We start from the raw sequence: 12,240 nt of genomic DNA on the forward strand, positions 1-12,240 counted from the left end.
ATATACTACATAATGTTATATATTGTAATGAAATGTAAACTGGCTTTCAGGTGGTGGGGGCCAGGGTAGTCAATGTTACTTTGGAATTCAGAAGATCTGGGCTACCGGAGACAACAGAAATACAGGAAAGAAAAACAAATATCGCCTGCGGGGACATCAACAAAAGAACAACAGGAAGAGGGTAAAGAGATTTCTTTCTAAAAATACACAAGAAAAGCAGGGAGTACAAGGAAGTAAAATAGAAGAAATGGTGGAAAAACAGGTCTGAAACATGATGGACTAAAGCTCACAGCGCCCTGCCTACAGATGTATCACTGTTAGAATGGGGAGCAGGGGGATTTAATCACAGAACGTGATGGTGCATCAAAGGGAAGAAAGAAGCTTGTATGAGTCCTTCTTTCTTTGACATCTCAGTGTTCTCTCAGATGGCATGCCACCCTACAATTGGCATAATTAGGGCAGGACATATTCTGCCCTCTTACAGTGGTGGCAGAGCCAGGCTTCAAACCTCAGGTTCTCTGCTTCCTAAGAAAGGATTCTTCCCATCATACCATGCTCTCCTTTAAGAGATCTAGAGTTAGAGGTGGAAGTGACTTCAGAGACTAGCTAATACAACCTCTTCATTTTGCTTTTAAAATTTTACCTTTTTTTCGGGGCAGCTGGTGGCACAGTGGATAGAGTACCGGCCCTGCAGTCAGGAGGACCTGAATCCAAATCCAGTCTCAGACCACATACTTGATACTTACTAGCTGTGTGACCCTGGGCAAATCACTTAACCCCAATTGCCTCATATAAAAAAATAATTACCTATTTTCAATTAACAAGCACTTATTTCCTCTCCCTTCCCCCCACAGTTGAGCAAAGAGTAAAAATAAAAAATGAAGTCTTCGCAACAAATATGTAAACTCAAAACAATTTCCCACATTGACCATGTCCAAAAATGCAAGTCCTGTACCTCTCTGTCAAGAGGCCCTTTGGAATCCTGGTTGGTCATTGCACTGATCAGAATTCCTCAGTCTTTCAAAGTGGCTTTTCTTTATAATATTGTTGTTATTGCAACAACTGCCCTCCTGCTTCTGCTCATTTCACTCTACATCAGATCATATGGATCCTCCTAGTTTTCTTTGAAACTGTCCATTTCATTATTTTTATGACACAATAATATTCATTATATTTGCTTACCCAAATTTGTTTATGGTATAAATGGGTACCCCTTAGTTTCCAGTTTTTAGCTGCTACAGAAAGACATATTTGGGGGGAGGAGCAAGGCAATGGGTGAAGTGACTTGCCCAGGCTCACACAGCTAGCGTCAAGTGTCTGAGGTCAGATTTAAACTCAGGTCTTCCTGAATCCAGGGCCAGTATTCTATCCACTGTGCCATCTAGCTGCCCTGGAAAGACCTATTATTAATGTTTTTGTACATATCCAGCCCCTTCATTTTACAGATGAGGGAACTAAAGCCTTAAGTGGTTTACCCAAGTTCTTACATAGGTAGCAATGCCACAGTTGAAATTCAAATCCAGACGCTCCAACTTCACATCTAGCATTCTTTCCACCCAGAGGACCAAGTCTTCATGGCACTTGTACAGAATTGGACCTCTGTAAACATCTGCTGTTTTTCCTTTATTCCTTTTCTCACCTGGCTCTTCAGGAATCAGCATTCCTTTTCATTGCTCCCACCCAAACCTGCTATGATAGGCACTACACTAGAGCCCAAGCCTTACTGAAAATGGGTAGACTGAGTGGGAGTGTGGAGTGAAAAGGGGTGTGGGACAAGGCAGGATGAAAAGTTAGTGTGTATTAGACAACAAGGAAAGACAAACACTGGCAAATTGCTACAATCAGTGAAGTTAGCATGGTATTAAGAGCATCATTGTCAGACTGGTGCTATACTGTCTCTTAGTTGTCAGCCCAAGAACCTACAAAGAATTGAGACTCCCTTTTCCTTTGTTCTGACCCCAATCCTGTTAACCCACATTCCTTCCCTCTGCTCCCCCTTAAACCTGCTCTCCAGGGCTGTGACAGAGTCCAAGCCTTCCAGAAAACAGACTTATTGGTATGAACCTATGTATGTGTCTGTGTGCACAAAGAGGGGAGGGGGTGGGGGAGAGGCTTGAGTAACTATTGAGCAATAAGGAAAGACAAACATAGGTCACTAATTCTACTAACAGTTCCATCTCTCTGTTAACAGGACCAGCAGAGCAGCTAAGAAGCCATCTCAGGACCCAAGGGATCATTCAGTAAGACACCTTACCACACCCTCGCTGCAAAACCTGGAATCAGCTAAGAAATGCAATTCACCCTCCCTGTCTTGTTATTCTTTGGGATACTAGGTAAGTGACCAGTGGCTGGACTCTAATTTACAGAAAGAATGCCAGCAATGTTGGGGGGAGAGGGTGGGGAGGAGATGGTTTTGCAGTAACTGATTTCTTACAGGCAGCAGAAGGAAGAGGTGTCCCAGAAGTGCCCAGGTACACTCCTCATGACATGGTGGGGCTGCCTGGGACCTAGAGCCCACTGTGGGCAGGGGTGTCTTTCCCAGTCTGTGAGAAACATCCATTGCCCACAGCCACTAGTGTTACTATATTTTCTTCCTTCCTTCCTTCCTTCCTTCCTTCCTTCCTTCCTTCCTTCCTTCCTTCCTTCCTTCCTTCCTTCCTTCCTTCCTTCCTTTCTCCTTCCATCCTTCCTCCATTTACTGCTTTCTTCCTTTCTGCAAGAGAGGCTCTGGTCAGGGAAGAAAAGGGAGTCATCAGTGACCTGGTCACCTGATAGGCCAGAGTCCCTCTCCAACCCTCTTCCAGAATCTTTCTAGATTGGCCAGAACTATAAAGATTCTGCCTTGCCTGCTCTAATTGTACTTCTGCTTGGTGGAGCCCAGTTCCTGGGGAGGCCAGATGGACTTTTTGCCTTCCTCCCATCCCCTGAAGCATCCTACTCTGATAGGGGCTCCAGAGGCTGCTTCTGGGTTAGGGGAAAATCAACTAAGTTTTTTCCCCCTTTGACTCCTCTGGCCACTCTTTTAAAAGTCTCCATCTAGAATATATGGCCCTGGAACTAGGGTTGTTATAGGTAAGGAAAATAATAAAAAATTAAAAGTTTAAATTCTATTCTCCAGTTCTTAAGCTCCTCCTCCCTTCCTTCATGCAGAGTGTGAGGCCAAGAGGGCAAGTTCTAGTTGGAAACATACCTTTTTGCCCCAAAAGATAAGGCTGAACATGTTTTCTTTAATTTAGGATCAGGAGAAGAATTTTATTTAAAGGTGCCCATTGCAAATAATTCAGTAGACGGCACAGTCATGTTGAGAGAGGGGATGGTCTGGTCCTTGACTCTATGGGGTTTCAGAGGAGAAGGGGAAGGTAGGCCTGGAAGAGGAACACCACAGTGACAGGATATTAGGGATAAAATGTGACTTGTGTCACATAGAAGTATCATTATTTTATTTTGGTTTTTACATTTACTGAATTATTGTCACTTTAACCACCCCTTCCCCCAGGCTCATTTACAACTACTGTTGTTCCTCATCCTCATAAAAATGCCTAGCTGTATCTCAGTTTGTCCCTTTACCTCAAGTATGCCTTATGCTTTACCTGCTTATGCTCTCTATTCATTGTTCTGCTTCTGTCCGACAACCCTATAATACTACTTTTAAAAATTCTGCCCTGTAAAGGCCAGCTCAAAGTCCAAAAGTCAAAGTCCAGCCCTGATTCCAAAGTCAGAAGTGATCACTCTGTCCTCTGACATTCTATACACTTACACCCTGCTTGTAGGGAAGAGATCCCTTTTTTTGCATTGTGTCATAGGTCAGTGAGGCAACAAGCATTTTTAAAATTTTCATATAATTTTTATTTTCAGTTCTAAATTTTCTTCTTTCTACCTCTTTCCTTACCCAATGAGATGGAAAGAAATATAATGCCCATTACACACATGAAGTCACACAAAATATACTTCCACATTAGCTATGTTCCTCCCAAAAAGCAAGAACAATAAACAATGGGAAAAAATACTACAAGTCTGTCAGTTCTCAATTTGGAGGTGGATAATATTTTACATCAATGAGTCTATATATGAGTACATATCTTGTTTGTATATATTTTTGTTTTTGTTTTTGTCTTTTTTTTGCATGCTGTCTCTACCATTAGCTGTGAGCTCTTTGAGGGCAGGGACTGTCTTTTACCTTTCTTATCACAGTGCATGGCAAATAGTAAACAATTAATGAATGTTTATTGACTGACTGATTGACTGACTTAGGTCCTACCAAACTTGAAAGTTTTAAAAATTTGAACTTACTGTGTCTATTGTCTCAGGACCACCTGATCAACAGACTTTAGAGCCAGAAGGGACCTTAGGGATTTTCTAATGTAAATTTCTGGGGTTTATAGAAGGGAAAACTGAGGCTACTTGACTTACCCAAGGCTACCCAAGGTACTCAATGGAAGATTCAAACCCAGGATCCAAACCTAGTTCTCTCTTTAGTACATCACCTTGCCTCCTGGTCTAGTTGAGTTCAAAGAGACATCACTGGGTAAAGGCAAGAAGTGAGTAGAACCAGAAGAACAACATAGCCAATGACTACAACAATGAAAATAAAAACAAGACTTAAAAGAACTTAGCTCTGATTAGCTATGATGAATAATCTTGGTTCTAGGAAAACAGACAATGAGACATACTTCCCTTCTCTCAGTAGAGGTGGAAGACTCCTGATGTGAAAGACAGTAAACCCTATCAGAAGTAGTTATTGTGTGAGCTGACCTTAAGTGTTCTTATTACAACAAAATTTTCAGTGGGAAAGTGGATTTGAGGCTGAGGTTCTTAACTTGGGGTCTATAGACTATTTCTAGAGTTAAGAAGTCAGAAGGCGTAGTGATGGTTAAAGAGGACTTTAGTTGAGAACTTTCTCACAGTTGATCAGATAATTATATCTTTGTTTTATTGTTTGTTGCCCTGTATTGTAAATAGTAGATAGATAGATAACATAGCATAGCATAGTATTATTTGGTAAGGCATGATATGGCATGGCATAGCACAGTATGATATGCTATGGTATGGTAAGGTGTAGTATAGTATCATGTGGCATAGTATATACCATAAAGAGTATAGCCAAAATATGGACGTATGTTTTGTATGACTTCACATGAATAATGGGTATCATATTGCTTGCCTTCTCAATGGATGGAGAGGATGGAGGGCTGGAGGGAGGGAGAAAGAGAATTTGGGAACTCAAAATTTTAACATGAATGTGAAAAAAAATTAATGTAATAAAAATAAAATAGAAAGACAAAAAATGAAGCTATTTAATTTTTTGGTTTTTTTTAGAAAAAGAGTCTAGTCAATTATTTTTTAATCCTAGGAGATTAAAGAGTTTTATATATGTAGAGACATGAACAAATGCTTATGGGAAAATAGGTCTTACTAGTTTTAAAAAATAAACAATATTTAATAAATAAACCAGCTAGCCACCTGGAAATGATTAATAGGGAGAGATATTGCATTTTTAGTATTAAAATTAATGTGGAAATATCAGAACATACTCTTTGATCTCTATAGCATCAGGTATGAGAATGAGTAAGGAAAATTAGCTAGTAACAAATTCAGAGGAAATCACCCTACCTAGAACACACTTCCCTAAAACCTGTATCAGTTACCAATGATTGTCGAAGATAAAGATATAATTTTAATCCATATGTAAATGAAGGACTTTGTTATGCCTTCTCTAGTAAAATGTAAGATTTGTTAAGAACCAAATAATACAAAAAGCAGACTAATGAAGAACAAGCTAATATGGGAGAAGTAGTTTTCTTTTATTCCCCTTGGCTTCCCCACCCCCAATGGGAAATATCAGGAGAATAAAATGATCTGTTCTGGATAATCACAAATTGATGGTAAAACAAGCTGTCCTCTCACCCAGCTACTCCTAGGTTCCAACAGGGGCACAGCTACCTATCTTATATGTGATTATAGAGGATCAAAATGGAAACTGCCCTGGTGTGCTCCTGAAAATGACTACCAGAGAAGAGAGCATATGGCTCTTGCTAAGAGCTCCGACTTGCCTTTTTTGTTGCCAGTAAAATCTCTCTCAACAAAGATTATGGGGTCACTTATTTCCTCCCTCTCTCCCTCTGGCATCTTTCCACTAGGGTTGTGCCTAGCTACTACAGAGCAACAGGTGAGATGGTGTGTCCAATCAGAAAATGAGCAGGAAAAATGTAATAAGCTTAAAGAGGTCCTGACAGGTACCACGAGCCCGAGTTTGACCTGTGTAAAGAAAATTTCCTACAAGGACTGTTTCAGGGCCATCTGGGTAAGTATCTTGGGTGTGGGGGAGGGTGTCTTCTTCCACTCCCCAGTCTTCACTCCATCTATTTCAATATACTGGTATCCCCGTAGCTGGCTCATCTAGGTAGTGATGTGGTGTGGTGGACAGAGTACTGGGTTTAGAGTCAGGGAGACCTGAATTTAATCTTACCTCAGACACTCAGTAGGTGCTTGATCCCACACAAATCTCTTAGCATCTCTCAACCTCCGTTTCCACACCCCTAAAATGAGAGGACTGGACTCAAAATCTTGAAGGTCCCTTTCAGCTCTAAACCTATGATCCTATCATCTTTAGAATTTTCCTGGTACTCAACAATTCTGGAAAATTATGCTCCCCACAGACAGCCTAGATGATGCATTGAGAACATTCAAGATTGAGGCAGAAAATAAAAATTTTAAAGTAGAGAAATATGGAAGAGGATAAAAATGTCCAGAAATAATCAGTGCAAAAACAGCCATGTTACTTTTAAATGTAAATGCATATAGTATTTCCTCTGCTGCCTTGTTGTGGCAGGGAGGCCTCATTTAAGGCTCTGAGAATGGAGGATGAGCTTCGGCAGGGAATGCCAAGCTAGAAAGCCCTTGAATGTGGATATAGTGACTGCAATAAAGAACTTTGAATTATTTCTGATGAAAGGACCAGAGAAAATTTGAAATACAGACATAGGAGTCCAGAGAAACCTAGAAAAGTAAGTTTGTTTGAATGATTAGATGGGGCTGTGTGATGATGTTGTACTAATGGTTTAGTAGGGGTACCAGAAATAAATATCCTTTCAGAACCCTAGTGTCTTCCAAGAGAACGATGGGAGTTAAGTAAGAAAAATATTGATTCTGTTCCAAGGTTGTAAGAGAAGAAAGAGGAGGAAGGGTAAAAGGAGGGCTACACTAGTGTAGAAAGGAGGAAGAATGGGGTAGACCATACTATTCTCATAATTGGGGCACATAAGAAAAATATTCAAACATGGAGGAAAGGGTGGGGGAATTGACATCAGATGAAGCTCACTTGTTTTAAATGGGTAAAGGAGGGTCAAACAGACAGTTTGGTGTGGAAATATATCAAACTCAACAGGGAAATAGGTGGAGATAGGATAGAAAAAGGTTAAGAGGGAAGATAATACTGTGGAATGAATACAGTCACTAGCAAAACAAACTTCTTAATCCCAAAAGGGAGATTAGAAGGGAAGAAAATTGCCTATTAGATGATTGGGGAGTGACCAAACAAATTATGGTACGTGAATATAAAGAAAAACTATTTTGCCATAAAAAATGGCGAAAGGGGGACTTTCAGAGAGTCTTGGGTCATATGAATAATTATACAAGGACAGCAGCAACGTAAAGAAAAACAGCTTAGAAAGATTTAAGAATCCTAATTGATGCAATGACCAACCATGTCTCCGGAGGACTTACGATTAAGCATGTTGCTCACCTCATACGACAGGTACAAGATACAGAGACAAACATAGCAACTGTGCGGGTTTGTTTTACTTGACTATGTTTATTTGCTGCAATAGTTCCGCTTTTTTTTCTTCTCACTTGGTTTTTGATTGAGGGGAAGGGATTGAGGTAAAGTTAGACTAGCAATAGTGACGAAAAAAAGAAGTCATTGTAACATTTTTAAAAATGCACAATACAGCAGAAGCAGGACAGTTTTGAAAGTATACACCTCCACACAACTGCCAAAATGATAGTATAGCTTTGACTATGTTACTCCCCTACTCAATAGACTTCTGTGAGTCCCTATGACTTTTAGGATCAACTATTTGGTTTGGCATTTAAAGTCTTGACAACCTAGCTTGAAACTACCTTTCCAGTTTTGTTATCCACCACTCCCCTTCACAGCCTCTGCAATCCAGCCAAACAAGTCTTCTTGCTGTCCCTCATCCACATTATTCCAGCCCCTGACTCGATGTTGCTATACAGGATGTCTCCAGTGCCTGCAATGTACTCCTCCACTACCTCCATTGCTTAGAATCCCTACTTTTCTTCAAAACTTCGTTCTAATGTCACTTCTAATAGGACAACCTTTCCTGAAACTTCCAGTTGCTAGTACCTCACCATATTTTCTGTATACTTATATATGGTCCCTAGGCAGTGTGGTAGGTAAGAGTTCTGGACCTGGTATCAAGAAGACCTGAGTTCAAACCTAGCCTCAGGCCCTTCATAACTGTGTGACTCTGGGAAGTCATTTAACTTCTGTTTCCTTTGTTCCATCTACCCTAGGAAACAGGTTGTTGTGATGATAAAATGAGATAATATTTATAAAGCATTTGCAAACTTTAAAGCACTATATAAATCATAGCTAGTAGTAGTAGTTGTAGTAGACGTAGTAATAGTAGTAGCAGTAGTAGTAGTTAGTAGTAGTAGATATTGCTTCTCGGGGGAAGCCAAAATGGCAGAGTGAAAGCAGTGACTTGCTTAAGCTCTCCCCCAAAGCCCTCTAAATACCTGTAAAAAATGGCTCTAAACAAATTCTAAAGCAACAGAACCCACAAAAAAGACAGAGTGAAACAAATTTCCAGCCCAAGACAACTTGGATGGTTGATCAGAAAGGTATATCGCAGCTGGCTGGGAGAGGACTGCAGTTCGTTGCCCACAGCAAAGCTAGAGCAGGCCTCAGAGGACTGAATCTCAGGCAGCAGTGGTGGTTTCCAGACCTCTCAACCCACGAATGCCAAAGACAACCTAGAAAGTCAGTGGGAAAAGTCTGTTTCTGCAGTGAGAGAGAAGCCAGGTTTCAGACTCAGTTCCCTAGTGAGCCCAGTCTCAGGGCAGCAGCTGCCTCCTGAGCTTCCAGCCCACAGACTGAGGGGGAATCAGGTGGCTGATCAGAGGGGGATTGCAGGGATCTCTTTGCCAGCTGAGGCAGGAATCTCTTGCTTTGCCCATACTTGGATCTGGGTCACAGTTCTGAGGGGCAGTCCTGGGGTGAGGAGGAGCGCTGGTGTAGTGGAGCTTGTAGTGGCTGCGAAAAAGAAATCTTCCTCACAGTTCCAAGGCAGAAAAGAGTGCTTGTGGTCGCTCATAGACTAGAGCACAGGCCAGGAAAGGAGTAAACACCTCACCCCTTATCATACCACCTTGGAAGAACTGAAAATTTACAAGCCCCTACAAGTATCTCTGAAAACAGCTGTACAAACCCCCCGAAGCTTGGGACAGTACATTCTCCACATTGGAAGCAGACTCTGACCTTAACAAAGAGTTTAAAACTCAAATAATTGGCCGGGATCATGAACAAGCAGCACAAAAAGAATCAGACTATACTTTGGTGAAAAAGAAGATCAAAATATACAACCAGAAGAAGACAACAAAGTCAAAGCTCCTACATCCAAAGTCTCCAAGAAAAATGTGAAGCAGTCCCAGGCCTTGGAAGAGCTCAAAAAGGAGTTTGAGAAGCAAGTAAGAGAAGCAGAGGAAAAACTGGGAAGAGAAATGAGAGTGATGCAAGAAAATCATGAAAAACAAGTCAACAGCTTGCTAAAGGAGACCCAAAAAAATACTGAAGAAAATAACACCTTAAAAAATAGCCTAACCCAAATGGCAAAAGAGGTCCAAAAAGCCAGTGAGAAAGAATGCCCTAAAAGCAAAATTGGCCAAATGGAAAAGGAAGTCCAAAAGCTCACTGAAGAAAATATTTCCTTAAAAATTAGAATAGAGCAATTGGAAGCTAGTGACTTTATGAGAAATCAAGACACTGTAAAACAAATCCAAAAGAATGAAAAATTAGAAAACAATGTGAAATATCTCATTGGAAAAACAACTGACCTGGAAAATAGATCCAGGAGAGAGAATTTAAAAATTATTGGACTATCTGAAAGCCATGATCAAAAAAAGAGCCTAGACATCATATTTCAAGAAATTACCAGGGGGCAGCTAGGTGGCACAGTGGATAGAGCACCGGCCCTGGATTCAGTAGGACCTGAGTTCAAATCTGGCCTCAGAAACATAACACTTACTAGCTGTGTGACCCTGGGCAAGTCACTTGACCCCATTGCCTAGCCAAAAAAACAAACAAATAAGAAATTATCAAGGAAAACTGCCCTGATATTTTAGAACCAGAGGGCAAAATAGAAATTGAAAGAATCCGCTGATCACTTCCTGGAAGAGATCCCCAAAGGAAAGCTCCTAGGAATATTATAGCCAAATTCCAGAGTTCCTAGGTCAAAGAGAAAACAGCAAGCAGCCAGAAAGAAACAATTCAAGAATTGTGGAAGCACAATCAGGATAACACAAGATTTAGCAGCTTCTACATTAAGGGACCAGAGGGCATGGAATATAATATTCTGGAGGGCAGAGGAGATAGGATTACAACCAAGAAGCAGGTACCCAGCAAAACTGAGTATAATCCTTTAGGGGGGAAAATTATCATTCAATGAAATAGGAGACTTCTGAAAATTTGACTTTCAAATACAGGACTCAAGTGAAACATGGAGGAGTAAACAGGGAAGGGAAATCATAAGAGACTTACTAAGGTTGAACTGTTTACATTCCTGCATGGAAAGATGATATTTGTAACTCATGAGTTCTTTGTCAGTGTTAGGGTAGTGGGAGGGGAAAAAAATTATATGTATGTATGTACAGATAGATAGATAGAGGGCACAGGGTGAAGATGAAGGGGTAATATCTGGAAAATAAAATTAAGGGGTGAGAGAGGATTATACTGGGAGAAGGAGAAAGGGAGAAGTAGAATGGGGTAAATTATCTCACATGAAACAGACAAGAAAAGGCTTTTACAGTGGAGGGGAATGGGGGAAGGTGAGAGGGAATGAGTGAATCTTATTCTCATAGGATTTGGCTTAAGGAGGGAATAACATACACAATGGGGTATGGAAATCTATGTTACCCTACAGGAAAATAAGGGGGTAAGGGGACAAAAGAGCAGGGGGTTGATAGAAGGGAGGGCAGATTGGGGGAGGGGATAATCAGAAGCAAACACTTCTAAGGAGGGACAGGGCAAAAAGAGAGAATAGAATAAATGGTGGGTAGGATAGGATGAAGGGAAATATACTTAGTTTTTCACAACATGATTACTATGGAAGTGTTTTATATGACTACACATCTATAACCTGTATTGAGATGCTTACCTTCTCATTGAGGGTAGGTGGGGAGGGAGGAAGGGAGAAAATTTGTAACCCAAAGTTTTAAAAACACATGTTAAAAGTAAAAAAAAAAATTTAAAAAGATATTGTTTCGCCCAACAGAATGTAAGCTCAACAGGGACAGAGAATACATTTTTGTCTTTACCCCACTTCCGCTGGCATCTAGTATAGCATCTGGCACATAGATATATAAGTGGTTCTGACTGATTTTTAAGGGCTGGATTGATTGAGAATACAAGAAAGGACCTTGCTGCTTAGGGTACAGAGAATGAAGATAATGGATGAAGAGAGAGGTGGCTGGTTTATTCAGCTGTTCCTTGGCTTACTTCAAGATCTAGCTCAGCTGTGCAGTCAGGAGGACCTGAGTTCAAATGTGGCCTCAGACGCTTACTAGCTGTGTCACCCAGGGCAAATCACTTAATCCCAATTGCCTCAAAAATTAAAAAAAAAAAAGATCCAGCTCATCTTTTCCTTTCTGGAGGAGACTTTTCTCAGACCCTTCCTGCCTCTAGCTATTAATGCCTTCCCCTATGAGATTACCCTCCATCTACTTAGTATAAATCTTGTATATACCTACTTATTTACATGTTGTGTCCACAACTATGAGTTCGAGGGAGCTCATGTTTTTTGCCTTTCTCTGTATCCTCAGCACTTAAAACATTTTCTGAAACATAGTAAGTACTTAATAAATGCTTCTTGGTTGACTGTTAGGAAAAGAAAGAAAGAAAGAAAGAAAGAAAGAAAGAAAGAAAGAAAGAAAGAAAGAAAGAAAGAAGAAGAAGAAAGAAAGAAGAAAGAAAGAAGAAAAAGAAGAAAGAAAGGAAGGAAA

The 12,240-nt window shown here is 40.5% G+C and overlaps 1 protein-coding gene across 2 annotated transcripts in view; it reads left to right on the forward strand.

Annotated features, from left to right (window-relative positions):
- Nucleotides 1-2,179: 2,179 nt before the first annotated feature.
- The window catches only part of TF (transferrin), a 51,164-nt gene continuing 41,103 nt past the window's right edge, over nt 2,180-12,240 (forward strand). Inside the window, exons 1-2 of one of the 2 annotated variants that reach the window (XM_078156832.1) lie at nt 2,180-2,333; nt 6,138-6,301. In XM_078156832.1, the coding sequence (XP_078012958.1) occupies nt 2,291-2,333; nt 6,138-6,301 (207 nt within the window). In that variant the 5' untranslated portion in view covers nt 2,180-2,290. The remainder of the gene's footprint in view (nt 2,334-6,137; nt 6,302-12,240) is intronic. The other variant, NM_001396561.1, reaches the window with a different exon arrangement.

Source organism: Phascolarctos cinereus, unplaced genomic scaffold (assembly GCF_003287225.1).
Source record: "Phascolarctos cinereus isolate Bilbo 61053 unplaced genomic scaffold, phaCin_HiC Scaffold_726;HRSCAF=1367, whole genome shotgun sequence".
NCBI classification, from domain to species: Eukaryota; Metazoa; Chordata; class Mammalia; order Diprotodontia; family Phascolarctidae; genus Phascolarctos; species Phascolarctos cinereus.